The sequence below is a fragment of the Rhinichthys klamathensis genome, unplaced genomic scaffold (genome assembly GCF_029890125.1).
Source record: "Rhinichthys klamathensis goyatoka isolate OS25496 unplaced genomic scaffold, OSU_Roscu_1.1 h1tg000747l_1, whole genome shotgun sequence".
NCBI classification, from domain to species: Eukaryota; Metazoa; Chordata; class Actinopteri; order Cypriniformes; family Leuciscidae; genus Rhinichthys; species Rhinichthys klamathensis.
Window position 1 is genome coordinate 410,001 of NW_026607156.1, and position 16,109 is coordinate 426,109.

The following is a 16,109-nucleotide window of genomic DNA, read 5'->3' on the forward strand; positions in this document are numbered from 1 at the left end:
ACGTTTGATCAATTTAATTCATCCTTGATGAATAAAAGTATTAATTTCTTTCAAATCTTATTGACTCAAAATAATTAAAACAAGTATTTATAAATAATACTAAAAGGTTTTTAAATAAGATTTTTGTTGAGAATTCACCATGAAAATAATGTAAACACAAAAACAAAAAAAGCATAATGATCCTAAAAGTAGCTCAAAAACAGCTCTTTTGATTTGAGTTTTGAGGTTTCACAAATTCTGCTGTTCCGGAACGTTAGACGCGTGTCTGAGAGGAACATGTGAGCGCTGAGGCTCATGGGAAACTGTACAGCGGCCCGAGCGTCGGCTCCGGGGAATCGATTTCAAGCGTCTGTAGTCGAGATACAGGAGGCTTTGTGATGGAGGACAGTCATGTGACCGACACTACACACACGACAGTCATGTGACCGACACTACACACACGACACATCACACACACACACGTCCATGTCATCTCATCATGTGCGGTCCTCGAATACAGTGTTGATCAATCACTACAGAAACATCACAATACTGGAAGATTGTTTACGCCACCGGATAAACATTTAAAAGTCGGAATTGTGACTTTTCTCTCAGAATTGAGTTTAAATCTTGCAATTCAGACTTTATAACTTACAATCTTACATTTATTTCATAAAAATTCGCAAATTGAGATTTAAACTCACAATAACGAGTTATAGAGTATATAAACAACACCAATTACGAGTTATAGAGTATATAAACTCAAATATATGAGTTATAGAGTATACAAACTCAAAAATATTAGTTATAGAGTATATAAACTCACAATTACGAGTTATAGAGTATATAAACTCAAATATATGAGTTATAGATTATACAAACTTAAAAATATAAGTTAGAGTACATTAACTCAAATATATGAGTTATAGAGTATACAAACTTAAAAATATAAGTTAGAGTACATTAACTCAAAAATATGAGTTAGACCATATAAACTCACAATTACGAGTTATAGAGTATATAAACTCAAATATATGAGTTATAGAGTATATAAACACAAATATATGAGTTATAGAGTATACAAACTTAAAAATATAAGTTATAGAGTATATAAACTCACAATTACGAGTTATAGAGTATATAAACTCAAATATATGAGTTATAGAGTATATACACTCAAAAATATTAGTTATAGACCATTTAAACTCGAGTTATAGAGTATATAAACACAAAAATATGAGTTATAGAGTACATAAACTCAAAAATATGAGTTATAGAGTATATAAACACTCCAAATTAAGAGTTCTAAAGTCAAAATTGCAAGATAAAAAGTCACAATTATCTTTTTTCTTTTTAATTCTGTGGTGTAAACAAGCTAAATCCACACGATACAGTTCCTCTAGCGGGAAACTCTGCTATTCTCTCTCTCTGTCTGGAGTTTGACACACACGATCATGAATGAGTGAACGCGTTTGTTCATGAAGGCGCAGTGTTTCAGCATCAGCGAATCCCATCGGATCCTCAGTGAAAGCCGGAGTGTGTGTGTCTTCATCCAAACACACGGAGCGTCACGAACAACGCGCTCAATGGCCGCCTGTGTGTTCATGAATGATGACAAAGAGCATCTCACACACACACATTCAGACGGGGCTTTTCAAACTCATACGTCTGTCACTGCGTTACAATATCAGGCAACTACTGGAAATCATAACACACATTTATATGATGCTTAGTGTTGGGTCTCGTTTTTATTTTAACGATTCTGATTCCTATTTCGATTATGCTTATTGATTCCAATCATGCAAAAACAAAAAAACACGTATATATTATTCACATTTAGTCTTATTGCAAAACATGTAATTGTGTCTGAATATCATGAACGAAAAGCCTGAAGAACTCTTACACACGAGCGTTAGCCTGCGGTTTAAAAACACCAGAGAAGAACAACTAGCCGAACTAATACACACTCCAGCATTATTAAACACAATAAACACTCAGTCATTAAACAAGAACACATACAAAATTAGCAATCGCAACAAATAGACACAACTGAACAAAGAGCCGATTGAAATAAACAGTGTTTTAAGATTTTCAGGTGCAGAAACTGTAATCAAATGTAAAATAACAGCAGTTTATTAATAAAATATAGTCACAGAAGTTATTCAGTGAAGAACGAGTGGATGTTCTGTTCTCAGTCTTCTTGTGTTGTGTGATGAGATGGAGGAATATTAGTGTGTGATTAGTGTTATTATAGAGACGGAGGAATATTAGTGCTGTCACTTTAAGAGCTGCGGGTCCAGTACACGGACACACACGAGCACAGAACACACAGTCTCTCGCACTTTACACTCATGCTGAAATACACAGGAATCGATAAGAGGAATCCACATTTAGATTTTATAACAAGTATCTGATTCCCGACCGTAATGATGATGTAAACTCCTGAATGCCTCGAGGTCTGGTTAATAAAGGTTTCCCGCTAAAGTCTTTCCGAACTATCACTGACAGTGAAGTCATTCTGCTGATGGAGCGATTATGAGCAGCGAATCACTGATGGTTCATGTGTTATGGGTTGATGGATGGAAGAGGAGCGTTTCAGATCCAGACACACACTTTTAACTAATCCCATGATCTTCACCTGAAGAGCGAGGCTCATCCAGTGCCTGGTTAAAAGAGCTAGTAGCTCGAAACTTCACTGAAATGTAGAGTGTGTGAACGTGCCGTCATCTTAAACACACAAGACACTTTAAGAGCATTTTATCTCGACAGCTAGAGTTACGACTATTGAAGAATTACAAAACACACATGAGCAGCGATCACAGGAGAATAACCTGAACCATCAGGACTCCTCCATCAGCTGAGGAGCTTCACACACACACACAAACCCACACCCACACAGACACGAGCAGCGATCATAGGAGAATAACCTGAACCATCAGGACCATCAGGACTCCTCCATCAGCTGAGGAGCGTCTCTCTCTCACACACACACACACACACACACACACACACACACACACACACACAAGCAGCGATCACAGGAGAATAACCTGAACCATCAGGACTCCTCCATCAGCTGAGGAGAATCACACACACACACACACACACACTGAGGGAAGAACTGAAGATCATCAGCCTGATGTGTGTGAGTATTGATGGCCGACTAACACACACACACACACACATGCATTCCACACACTCTCTCACACACACTCACGACACATTCTCACTTGTAACATCAAATGATCATCATTATTCACACCATGGTTTCCACCAAGTGTCCTCAAACATCCTCCAGTGGAGATGAAGAGTGAAGAGATGAAGAGTGAAGAGATGAAGAGTGAAGAGATGAAGAAATGAAGAGATGAAGAGTGAAGAAATGAAGAGATGAAGAGATGAAGAGTGAAGAGTGAAGAGATGAAGATAGAAGAGATGAAGAGTGAAGAGTGAAGAGATGAAGACAGAAGAGTGAAGAGATGAAGACAGAAGAGTGAAAACAGAAGAGTGAAGAGTGAAGAGATGAAGAGTGAAAACAGAAGAGTGAAGAGATGAAGAGATGAAGAGTGAAGAGTGAAGAGATGAAGAGTGAAGAGACAGAAGAGTGAAAACAGAAGAGATGAAGAGTGAAGAGTGAAGAGATGAAGAGTGAAGAGACAGAAGAGTGAAAACAGAAGAGTGAAGAGATGAAGAGTGAAGAGTGAAGAGATGAAGAGTGAAAACAGAAGAGTGAAGAGTGAAGAGTGAAGAGATGAAGACAGAAGAGTGAAGAGTGAAGAGATGAAGACAGAAGAGTGAAGAGATGAAGAGTGAAGAGTGAAAACAGAAGAGTGAAGAGATGAAGAGTGAAGAGTGAAAACAGAAGAGTGAAGAGTGAAGAGATGAAGAGTGAAGAGATGAAGAGTGAAGAGTGAAGAGTGAAGAGATGAAGACAGAAGAGTGAAGAGATGAAGAGATGAAGAGTGAAGAGTGAAGAGTGAGGAGTGAAGAGTGAAGAGTGAAGAGATGAAGAGTGAAGAGTGAAGAGATGAAGAGTGAAGAGATGAAGAGTGAAGAGATGAAGAGTGAAGAGATGAAGAGTGAAGAGATGAAGAGATGAAGAGTGAAGAGTGAAGAGTGAAGAGTGAAGAGTGAAGAGAGAAGAGTGAAGAGTGAAGAGTGAAGAGTGAAGAGATGAAGAGTGAAGAGTGAAGAGATGAAGACAGAAGAGTGAAGAGATGAAGAGATGAAGAGTGAAGAGTGAGGAGTGAAGAGTGAAGAGTGAAGAGATGAAGAGTGAAGAGATGAAGAGTGAAGAGATGAAGAGTGAAGAGTGAAGAGTGAAGAGTGAAGAGTGAAGAGTGAAGAGATGAAGAGTGAAGAGTGAAGAGTGAAGAGTGAAGAGTGAAGAGATGAAGAGTGAAGAGTGAAGAGTGAAGAGATGAAGACAGAAGAGTGAAGAGTGAAGAGTGAAAACAGAAGAGTGAAGAGATGAAGAGTGAAGAGTGAAAACAGAAGAGTGAAGAGTGAAGAGATGAAGAGTGAAGAGATGAAGAGTGAAGAGTGAAGAGTGAAGAGATGAAGACAGAAGAGTGAAGAGATGAAGAGTGAAGAGATGAAGAGTGAAGAGTGAGGAGTGAAGAGTGAAGAGTGAAGAGATGAAGAGATGAAGAGTGAAGAGATGAAGAGTGAAGAGTGAAGAGTGAAGAGATGAAGACAGAAGAGATGAAGAGATGAAGAGTGAAGAGTGAAGAGTGAAGAGATGAAGAGTGAAGAGATGAAGAGTGAAGAGATGAAGAGTGAAGAGATGAAGAGTGAAGAGATGAAGAGTGAAGAGTGAAGAGTGAAGAGTGAAGAGATGAAGAGTGAAGAGATGAAGAGTGAAGAGTGAAGAGTGAAGAGTGAAGAGATGAAGACAGAAGAGTGAAGAGATGAAGAGATGAAGAGTGAAGAGTGAGGAGTGAAGAGTGAAGAGTGAAGAGTGAAGAGATGAAGAGTGAAGAGATGAAGAGTGAAGAGATGAAGAGTGAAGAGTGAAGAGTGAAGAGTGAAGAGATGAAGAGTGAAGAGATGAAGAGTGAAGAGTGAAGAGTGAAGAGATGAAGAGATGAAGAGTGAAGAGTGAGGAGTGAAGAGTGAAGAGATGAAGAGTGAAGAGATGAAGAGTGAAGAGTGAAGAGTGAAGAGTGAAGAGTGAAGAGAGAAGAGATGAAGAGTGAAGAGTGAAAACAGAAGAGTGAAGAGTGAAGAGTGAAGAGATGAAGACAGAAGAGTGAAGAGATGAAGAGATGAAGAGTGAAGAGTGAGGAGTGAAGAGTGAAGAGTGAAGAGATGAAGAGTGAAGAGATGAAGAGTGAAGAGATGAAGAGTGAAGAGTGAAGAGTGAAGAGTGAAGAGATGAAGAGTGAAGAGATGAAGAGTGAAGAGTGAAGAGTGAAGAGATGAAGAGATGAAGAGTGAAGAGTGAGGAGTGAAGAGTGAAGAGATGAAGAGTGAAGAGATGAAGAGTGAAGAGATGAAGAGATGAAGAGATGAAGAGTGAAGAGTGAAGAGTGAAGAGTGAAGAGTGAAGAGAGAAGAGAGAAGAGATGAAGAGTGAAGAGTGAAGAGTGAAAACAGAAGAGTGAAGAGTGAAGAGATGAAGAGTGAAGAGATGAAGAGTGAAGAGATGAAGAGTGAAAACAGAAGAGTGAAGAGATGAAGAGATGAAGAGTGAAGAGATGAAGAGTGAAGAGATGAAGAGTGAAAACAGAAGAGTGAAGAGTGAAGAGATGAAGAGTGAAGAGATGAAGAGTGAAGAGATGAAGAGTGAAAACAGAAGAGTGAAGAGTGAAGAGTGAAAACAGAAGAGTAAAGAGTGAAGAGTGAAAACAGAAGAGTGAAGAGTGAAAACAGAAGAGTGAAGAGTGAAGAGATGAAGAGTGAAGAGATGAAGAGTGAAGAGTGAAGAGATGAAGACAGAAGAGTGAAGAGATGAAGAGATGAAGAGTGAAGAGTGAGGAGTGAAGAGTGAAGAGTGAAGAGTGAAGAGATGAAGAGTGAAGAGATGAAGAGTGAAGAGATGAAGAGTGAAGAGTGAAGAGTGAAGAGTGAAGAGATGAAGAGTGAAGAGTGAAGAGTGAAGAGATGAAGACAGAAGAGTGAAGAGATGAAGAGATGAAGAGTGAAGAGTGAGGAGTGAAGAGTGAAGAGTGAAGAGTGAAGAGTGAAGAGTGAAGAGATGAAGAGATGAAGAGATGAAGAGATGAAGAGATGAAGAGTGAAGAGATGAAGAGTGAAGAGTGAAGAGTGAAGAGATGAAGAGTGAAGAGTGAAGAGTGAAGAGATGAAGAGTGAAGAGTGAAGAGTGAAGAGATGAAGACAGAAGAGTGAAGAGATGAAGAGTGAAGAGTGAGGAGTGAAGAGTGAAGAGTGAAGAGTGAAGAGTGAAGAGATGAAGAGTGAAGAGATGAAGAGTGAAGAGATGAAGAGTGAAGAGATGAAGAGTGAAGAGTGAAGAGTGAAGAGTGAAGAGTGAAGAGAGAAGAGATGAAGAGTGAAGAGTGAAGAGTGAAGAGTGAAGAGTGAAGAGATGAAGAGAGAAGAGTGAAGAGATGAAGAGTGAAGAGTGAAGAGTGAAGAGTGAAGAGAGAAGAGATGAAGAGTGAAGAGTGAAGAGTGAAGAGTGAAGAGATGAAGACAGAAGAGTGAAGAGATGAAGAGTGAAGAGAGAAGAGTGAAGAGAGAAGAGATGAAGAGTGAAGAGTGAAGAGTGAAGAGATGAAGAGTGAAGAGTGAAGAGATGAAGAGTGAAGAGTGAAGAGAGAAGAGATGAAGAGTGAAGAGTGAAGAGTGAAGAGAGAAGAGATGAAGAGTGAAGAGTGAAGAGATGAAGAGTGAAGAGTGAAGAGATGAAGAGTGAAAACAGAAGAGTGAAGAGATGAAGAGATGAAGAGTGAAGAGATGAAGAGTGAAGAGATGAAGAGTGAAAACAGAAGAGTGAAGAGATGAAGAGTGAAGAGATGAAGAGTGAAGAGATGAAGAGTGAAAACAGAAGAGTGAAGAGTGAAGAGATGAAGAGTGAAGAGATGAAGAGATGAAGAGTGAAAACAGAAGAGTGAAGAGATGAAGAGTGAAGAGTGAAGAGTGAAGAGATGAAGACAGAAGAGTGAAGAGATGAAGAGTGAAGAGATGAAGAGTGAAGAGTGAAGAGATGAAGACAGAAGAGATGAAGAGATGAAGAGTGAAGAGTGAAGAGATGAAGACAGAAGAGTGAAGAGATGAAGAGTGAAGAGATGAAGAGTGAAGAGTGAAGAGATGAAGACAGAAGAGATGAAGAGAGAAGAGATGAAGAGTGAAGAGTGAAGAGATGAAGAGTGAAGAGTGAAGAGATGAAGAGTGAAGAGTGAAGAGTGAAGAGAGAAGAGATGAAGAGTGAAGAGTGAAGAGAGAAGAGATGAAGAGTGAAGAGTGAAGAGATGAAGAGATGAAGAGTGAAGAGTGAAGAGAGAAGAGATGAAGAGTGAAGAGTGAAGAGATGAAGAGTGAAGAGATGAAGAGTGAAGAGATGAAGAGTGAAAACAGAAGAGTGAAGAGTGAAGAGATGAAGAGTGAAGAGATGAAGAGTGAAGAGATGAAGAGTGAAAACAGAAGAGTGAAGAGATGAAGAGTGAAGAGTGAAGAGATGAAGACAGAAGAGTGAAGAGATGAAGAGTGAAGAGATGAAGAGTGAATAGTGAAGAGTGAAGAGAGAAGAGATGAAGAGTGAAGAGTGAAGAGTGAAGAGATGAAGAGTGAAGAGTGAAGAGTGAAGAGTGAAGAGATGAAGAGTGAAGAGTGAAGAGAGAAGAGATGAAGAGTGAAGAGTGAAGAGATGAAGACAGAAGAGATGAAGAGATGAAGAGTGAAGAGATGAAGACAGAAGAGATGAAGAGTGAAGAGATGAAGAGTGAAGAGATGAAGACAGAAGAGATGAAGAGTGAAGAGTGAAGAGATGAAGACAGAAGAGATGAAGAGATGAAGAGTGAAGAGATGAAGACAGAAGAGATGAAGAGTGAAAACAGAAGAGTGAAGAGTGAAGAGATGAAGAGTGAAGAGATGAAGAGATGAAGAGTGAAAACAGAAGAGTGAAGAGATGAAGAGTGAAGAGTGAAGAGATGAAGACAGAAGAGTGAAGAGATGAAGAGTGAAGAGTGAAGAGATGAAGACAGAAGAGATGAAAAGATGAAGAGTGAAGAGATGAAGAGTGAAGAGTGAAGAGTGAAGAGAGAAGAGATGAAGAGTGAAGAGTGAAGAGAGAAGAGATGAAGAGTGAAGAGTGAAGAGATGAAGAGATGAAGAGTGAAGAGTGAAGAGAGAAGAGATGAAGAGTGAAGAGTGAAGAGATGAAGAGTGAAGAGATGAAGAGTGAAGAGATGAAGAGTGAAAACAGAAGAGTGAAGAGTGAAGAGATGAAGAGTGAAGAGATGAAGAGTGAAGAGATGAAGAGTGAAAACAGAAGAGTGAAGAGATGAAGAGTGAAGAGTGAAGAGATGAAGACAGAAGAGTGAAGAGATGAAGAGTGAAGAGATGAAGAGTGAATAGTGAAGAGTGAAGAGAGAAGAGATGAAGAGTGAAGAGTGAAGAGTGAAGAGTGAAGAGATGAAGAGTGAAGAGTGAAGAGTGAAGAGTGAAGAGATGAAGAGTGAAGAGTGAAGAGAGAAGAGATGAAGAGTGAAGAGTGAAGAGATGAAGACAGAAGAGATGAAGAGATGAAGAGTGAAGAGATGAAGACAGAAGAGATGAAGAGTGAAGAGATGAAGAGTGAAGAGATGAAGACAGAAGAGATGAAGAGTGAAGAGTGAAGAGATGAAGACAGAAGAGATGAAGAGATGAAGAGTGAAGAGATGAAGACAGAAGAGATGAAGAGTGAAAACAGAAGAGTGAAGAGTGAAGAGATGAAGAGTGAAGAGATGAAGAGATGAAGAGTGAAAACAGAAGAGTGAAGAGATGAAGAGTGAAGAGTGAAGAGATGAAGACAGAAGAGTGAAGAGATGAAGAGTGAAGAGTGAAGAGATGAAGACAGAAGAGATGAAAAGATGAAGAGTGAAGAGATGAAGAGTGAAGAGTGAAGAGATGAAGACAGAAGAGATGAAGAGAGAAGAGATGAAGACAGAAGAGATGAAGACAGAAGAGATGAAGACAGAAGAGTGAAGAGATGAAGAGTGAAGAGATGAAGAGTGAAGAGATGAAGACAGAAGAGATGAAGAGATGAAGAGTGAAGAGTGAAGAGATGAAGAGTGAAGAGTGAAGAGTGAAGAGTGAAGAGTGAAGAGTGAAGAGTGAAGAGAGAAGAGATGAAGAGTGAAGAGTGAAGAGTGAAGAGAGAAGAGATGAAGAGTGAAGAGTGAAGAGAGAAGAGATGAAGAGTGAAGAGTGAAGAGAGAAGAGATGAAGAGTGAAGAGTGAAGAGATGAAGAGTGAAGAGATGAAGAGTGAAGAGATGAAGAGTGAAAACAGAAGAGTGAAGAGTGAAGAGATGAAGAGTGAAGAGATGAAGAGTGAAGAGATGAAGAGTGAAAACAGAAGAGTGAAGAGATGAAGAGTGAAGAGTGAAGAGATGAAGAGATGAAGAGTGAAGAGTGAAGAGATGAAGAGTGAAAACAGAAGAGTGAAGAGATGAAGAGTGAAGAGTGAAGAGATGAAGAGATGAAGACAGAAGAGTGAAGAGATGAAGAGTGAAGAGATGAAGAGTGAAGAGTGAAGAGTGAAGAGAGAAGAGATGAAGAGTGAAGAGTGAAGAGATGAAGAGATGAAGAGTGAAGAGTGAAGAGATGAAGAGATGAAGAGTGAAGAGTGAAGAGTGAAGAGATGAAGAGTGAAGAGTGAAGAGATGAAGAGTGAAGAGATGAAGAGTGAAGAGTGAAGAGATGAAGAGTAAAGAGATGAAGAGATGAAGAGTGAAGAGATGAAGACAGAAGAGATGAAGAGTGAAGAGTGAAGAGATGAAGAGATGAAGAGTGAAGAGATGAAGACAGAAGAGATGAAGAGTGAAGAGTGAAGAGATGAAGAGTGAAGAGATGAAGAGTGAAGAGATGAAGAGTGAAGAGATGAAGAGTGAAGAGTGAAGAGATGAAGAGTAAAGAGATGAAGAGATGAAGAGTGAAGAGATGAAGACAGAAGAGATGAAGAGTGAAGAGTGAAGAGATGAAGACAGAAGAGATGAAGAGTGAAGAGTGAAGAGATGAAGAGTGAAGAGATGAAGAGTGAAGAGATGAAGAGTAAAGAGATGAAGAGATGAAGAGTGAAGAGATGAAGACAGAAGAGATGAAGAGTGAAGAGTGAAGAGATGAAGAGTGAAGAGATGAAGAGTGAAGAGATGAAGAGTAAAGAGATGAAGAGATGAAGAGTGAAGAGATGAAGACAGAAGAGATGAAGAGTGAAGAGATGAAGAGTGAAGAGATGAAGACAGAAGAGATGAAGAGATGAAGAGTGAAGAGATGAAGACAGAAGAGATGAAGAGATGAAGAGTGAAGAGATGAAGACAGAAGAGATGAAGAGATGAAGAGTGAAGAGTGAAGAGTGAAGAGTGAAGAGATGAAGAGTGAAGAGTGAAGAGTGAAGAGATGAAGAGTGAAGAGATGAAGAGTGAAGAGTGAAGAGTGAAGAGTGAAGAGTGAAGAGATGAAGAGTGAAGAGATGAAGAGTGAAGAGATGAAGAGTGAAGAGATGAAGAGTGAAGAGTGAAGAGTGAAGAGTGAAGAGATGAAGAGTGAAGAGTGAAGAGTGAAGAGTGAAGAGTGAAGAGATGAAGAGTGAAGAGTGAAGAGTGAAGAGATGAAGACAGAAGAGTGAAGAGTGAAGAGTGAAAACAGAAGAGTGAAGAGATGAAGAGTGAAGAGTGAAAACAGAAGAGTGAAGAGTGAAGAGATGAAGAGTGAAGAGATGAAGAGTGAAGAGTGAAGAGTGAAGAGATGAAGACAGAAGAGTGAAGAGATGAAGAGTGAAGAGATGAAGAGTGAAGAGTGAAGAGTGAAGAGTGAAGAGTGAGGAGTGAAGAGTGAAGAGTGAAGAGTGAAGAGATGAAGAGATGAAGAGTGAAGAGATGAAGAGTGAAGAGTGAAGAGTGAAGAGATGAAGACAGAAGAGATGAAGAGATGAAGAGATGAAGAGTGAAGAGTGAAGAGTGAAGAGATGAAGAGTGAAGAGTGAAGAGATGAAGAGTGAAGAGATGAAGAGTGAAGAGATGAAGAGTGAAGAGATGAAGAGTGAAGAGATGAAGAGTGAAGAGTGAAGAGTGAAGAGTGAAGAGATGAAGAGTGAAGAGATGAAGAGTGAAGAGTGAAGAGTGAAGAGTGAAGAGTGAAGAGATGAAGACAGAAGAGTGAAGAGATGAAGAGATGAAGAGTGAAGAGTGAGGAGTGAAGAGTGAAGAGTGAAGAGATGAAGAGTGAAGAGATGAAGAGTGAAGAGATGAAGAGTGAAGAGTGAAGAGTGAAGAGTGAAGAGATGAAGAGTGAAGAGATGAAGAGTGAAGAGTGAAGAGTGAAGAGATGAAGAGATGAAGAGTGAAGAGTGAGGAGTGAAGAGTGAAGAGATGAAGAGTGAAGAGATGAAGAGTGAAGAGTGAAGAGTGAAGAGTGAAGAGTGAAGAGTGAAGAGAGAAGAGATGAAGAGTGAAGAGTGAAGAGTGAAAACAGAAGAGTGAAGAGTGAAGAGTGAAGAGATGAAGACAGAAGAGTGAAGAGATGAAGAGATGAAGAGTGAAGAGTGAGGAGTGAAGAGTGAAGAGTGAAGAGATGAAGAGTGAAGAGATGAAGAGTGAAGAGATGAAGAGTGAAGAGTGAAGAGTGAAGAGTGAAGAGATGAAGAGTGAAGAGATGAAGAGTGAAGAGTGAAGAGTGAAGAGATGAAGAGATGAAGAGTGAAGAGTGAGGAGTAAAGAGTGAAGAGATGAAGAGTGAAGAGATGAAGAGTGAAGAGATGAAGAGATGAAGAGATGAAGAGTGAAGAGTGAAGAGTGAAGAGTGAAGAGTGAAGAGAGAAGAGATGAAGAGTGAAGAGTGAAGAGTGAAAACAGAAGAGTGAAGAGTGAAGAGATGAAGAGTGAAGAGATGAAGAGTGAAGAGATGAAGAGTGAAAACAGAAGAGTGAAGAGATGAAGAGATGAAGAGTGAAGAGATGAAGAGTGAAGAGATGAAGAGTGAAAACAGAAGAGTGAAGAGTGAAGAGATGAAGAGTGAAGAGATGAAGAGTGAAGAGATGAAGAGTGAAAACAGAAGAGTGAAGAGTGAAGAGTGAAAACAGAAGAGTAAAGAGTGAAGAGTGAAAACAGAAGAGTGAAGAGTGAAGAGTGAAAACAGAAGAGTGAAGAGTGAAGAGATGAAGAGTGAAGAGATGAAGAGTGAAGAGTGAAGAGATGAAGACAGAAGAGTGAAGAGATGAAGAGATGAAGAGTGAAGAGTGAGGAGTGAAGAGTGAAGAGTGAAGAGTGAAGAGATGAAGAGTGAAGAGATGAAGAGTGAAGAGATGAAGAGTGAAGAGTGAAGAGTGAAGAGTGAAGAGATGAAGAGTGAAGAGTGAAGAGTGAAGAGATGAAGACAGAAGAGTGAAGAGATGAAGAGATGAAGAGTGAAGAGTGAGGAGTGAAGAGTGAAGAGTGAAGAGTGAAGAGTGAAGAGATGAAGAGATGAAGAGTGAAGAGATGAAGAGTGAAGAGTGAAGAGTGAAGAGATGAAGAGTGAAGAGTGAAGAGATGAAGAGTGAAGAGTGAAGAGTGAAGAGATGAAGACAGAAGAGTGAAGAGATGAAGAGATGAAGAGTGAAGAGTGAGGAGTGAAGAGTGAAGAGTGAAGAGTGAAGAGATGAAGAGTGAAGAGATGAAGAGTGAAGAGATGAAGAGTGAAGAGATGAAGAGTGAAGAGTGAAGAGTGAAGAGTGAAGAGAGAAGAGATGAAGAGTGAAGAGTGAAGAGTGAAGAGTGAAGAGATGAAGAGAGAAGAGTGAAGAGATGAAGAGTGAAGAGTGAAGAGTGAAGAGTGAAGAGAGAAGAGATGAAGAGTGAAGAGTGAAGAGTGAAGAGTGAAGAGTGAAGAGATGAAGACAGAAGAGTGAAGAGATGAAGAGTGAAGAGAGAAGAGTGAAGAGAGAAGAGATGAAGAGTGAAGAGTGAAGAGTGAAGAGATGAAGAGTGAAGAGTGAAGAGATGAAGAGTGAAGAGTGAAGAGAGAAGAGATGAAGAGTGAAGAGTGAAGAGTGAAGAGAGAAGAGATGAAGAGTGAAGAGTGAAGAGATGAAGAGTGAAGAGTGAAGAGATGAAGAGTGAAAACAGAAGAGTGAAGAGATGAAGAGATGAAGAGTGAAGAGATGAAGAGTGAAGAGATGAAGAGTGAAAACAGAAGAGTGAAGAGATGAAGAGTGAAGAGATGAAGAGTGAAGAGATGAAGAGTGAAAACAGAAGAGTGAAGAGTGAAGAGATGAAGAGTGAAGAGATGAAGAGATGAAGAGTGAAAACAGAAGAGTGAAGAGATGAAGAGTGAAGAGTGAAGAGTGAAGAGATGAAGACAGAAGAGTGAAGAGATGAAGAGTGAAGAGATGAAGAGTGAAGAGTGAAGAGATGAAGACAGAAGAGATGAAGAGATGAAGAGTGAAGAGTGAAGAGATGAAGACAGAAGAGTGAAGAGATGAAGAGTGAAGAGATGAAGAGTGAAGAGTGAAGAGATGAAGACAGAAGAGATGAAGAGAGAAGAGATGAAGAGTGAAGAGTGAAGAGATGAAGAGTGAAGAGTGAAGAGATGAAGAGTGAAGAGTGAAGAGTGAAGAGAGAAGAGATGAAGAGTGAAGAGTGAAGAGAGAAGAGATGAAGAGTGAAGAGTGAAGAGATGAAGAGATGAAGAGTGAAGAGTGAAGAGAGAAGAGATGAAGAGTGAAGAGTGAAGAGATGAAGAGTGAAGAGATGAAGAGTGAAGAGATGAAGAGTGAAAACAGAAGAGTGAAGAGTGAAGAGATGAAGAGTGAAGAGATGAAGAGTGAAGAGATGAAGAGTGAAAACAGAAGAGTGAAGAGATGAAGAGTGAAGAGATGAAGAGTGAAGAGTGAAGAGATGAAGACAGAAGAGTGAAGAGATGAAGAGTGAAGAGATGAAGAGTGAATAGTGAAGAGTGAAGAGAGAAGAGATGAAGAGTGAAGAGTGAAGAGTGAAGAGTGAAGAGATGAAGAGTGAAGAGTGAAGAGTGAAGAGTGAAGAGATGAAGAGTGAAGAGTGAAGAGAGAAGAGATGAAGAGTGAAGAGTGAAGAGATGAAGACAGAAGAGATGAAGAGATGAAGAGTGAAGAGATGAAGACAGAAGAGATGAAGAGTGAAGAGATGAAGAGTGAAGAGATGAAGACAGAAGAGATGAAGAGTGAAGAGTGAAGAGATGAAGACAGAAGAGATGAAGAGATGAAGAGTGAAGAGATGAAGACAGAAGAGATGAAGAGTGAAAACAGAAGAGTGAAGAGTGAAGAGATGAAGAGTGAAGAGATGAAGAGATGAAGAGTGAAAACAGAAGAGTGAAGAGATGAAGAGTGAAGAGTGAAGAGATGAAGACAGAAGAGTGAAGAGATGAAGAGTGAAGAGTGAAGAGATGAAGACAGAAGAGATGAAAAGATGAAGAGTGAAGAGATGAAGAGTGAAGAGATGAAGAGTGAAGAGTGAAGAGATGAAGACAGAAGAGATGAAGAGAGAAGAGATGAAGACAGAAGAGATGAAGACAGAAGAGATGAAGACAGAAGAGTGAAGAGATGAAGAGTGAAGAGATGAAGAGTGAAGAGATGAAGACAGAAGAGATGAAGAGATGAAGAGTGAAGAGTGAAGAGATGAAGAGTGAAGAGTGAAGAGATGAAGAGTGAAGAGTGAAGAGTGAAGAGAGAAGAGATGAAGAGTGAAGAGTGAAGAGTGAAGAGTGAAGAGTGAAGAGTGAAGAGTGAAGAGTGAAGAGATGAAGAGTGAAGAGATGAAGACAGAAGAGATGAAGAGATGAAGAGTGAAGAGTGAAGAGTGAAGAGTGAAGAGTGAAGAGATGAAGAGTGAAGAGTAAAGAGATGAAGAGTGAAGAGTGAAGAGTGAAGAGATGAAGAGATGAAGAGATGAAGAGTGAAGAGATGAAGACTGTGATCCTCATTAATCTCCATGCTGATCCGAAGGCCTGAGCTGAACTGTGTAACTCGTGTCATAAAGTGATGTCCACTGATCCTGAGTCATGTCTGACTCTCAGTTCAGGTTATTCATCTTTCCCAATCACACACACACACACACACACACACACACACACACACACACCTTTGAAATCGACTGGAAAATTCCTGCAGACTTTGACTGAAAAATGCTGACTCTAAATAAGCTTTAAGCCTTTTAAAAACATTTTTAAAAAGCTATATCACTTGTTTAATAATAAATACAATAATATCTAAATAAAAATAGCATTATATTAATAACCCAATAAAATAGCATAATTATATTATTAATATCCCAATAAAAATAACATAATACCGTAATATTAGCATAATAATAATATCCAAATAAATGCGTAATAAAATTATTATATATACTATATTGTTATTTTATAGAATAAATGTTTAATTTCCTGTGCAGCAGGAACCGTGAGTGAAAGCCGACTGATGCTTCACACACACACATACACACACACATCTGTGTGACCCAGATTCGCCTGCAGGAATATTGTAGCAGATTCTGATCGTGTAACTCATCAGTTCCGACAAACACACACACACACACACACACACACACTCGAATCTGGCCAGACACGAGCTGATTTAATGACGCGCGCGCGCGTGTGTGTGTGTGTGTGTGTATATAATGAACGCTCCATATAACCGCTCATTTAATACCTATAGATTAAAAGAAAACACGCACCTGAATGATGATGAAGATGAAGATGAAGAAGCACGGCGATGAACCCCACCGGAGAGCAGAATAATTCATGTTCGCTAGGGAATCAATCGGACTCTTTGATTCTCAGCGTCGCACATCCGAACAATAGCGAGCGATCGAACCTCCGAACCGAGCCGAACATCCACGAGTGAAGATCTCCGTCAGAGCGCGTGTGTTCCGTCCATCTGCCGGGATCGGGTGTGCGGCTCGGCGTGTGTGTTCGGCTCGGTGTGCCCGGTATCAGTGTGTGTGTGTTCGGCTCGGT

General features: G+C 39.9%; 1 protein-coding gene across 2 annotated transcripts in view; it reads right to left on the bottom strand.

Moving 5' to 3' along the window:
• The window catches only part of ptpro (protein tyrosine phosphatase receptor type O), an 85,929-nt gene extending 69,820 nt beyond the window's left edge, over positions 1-16,109 (bottom strand). For both annotated transcript variants that reach the window (XM_056242713.1, XM_056242712.1), the window contains exon 1: positions 15,827-16,109. In XM_056242713.1, the coding sequence (XP_056098688.1) occupies positions 15,827-15,895 (69 nt within the window). In that variant the 5' untranslated portion in view covers positions 15,896-16,109. The remainder of the gene's footprint in view (positions 1-15,826) is intronic.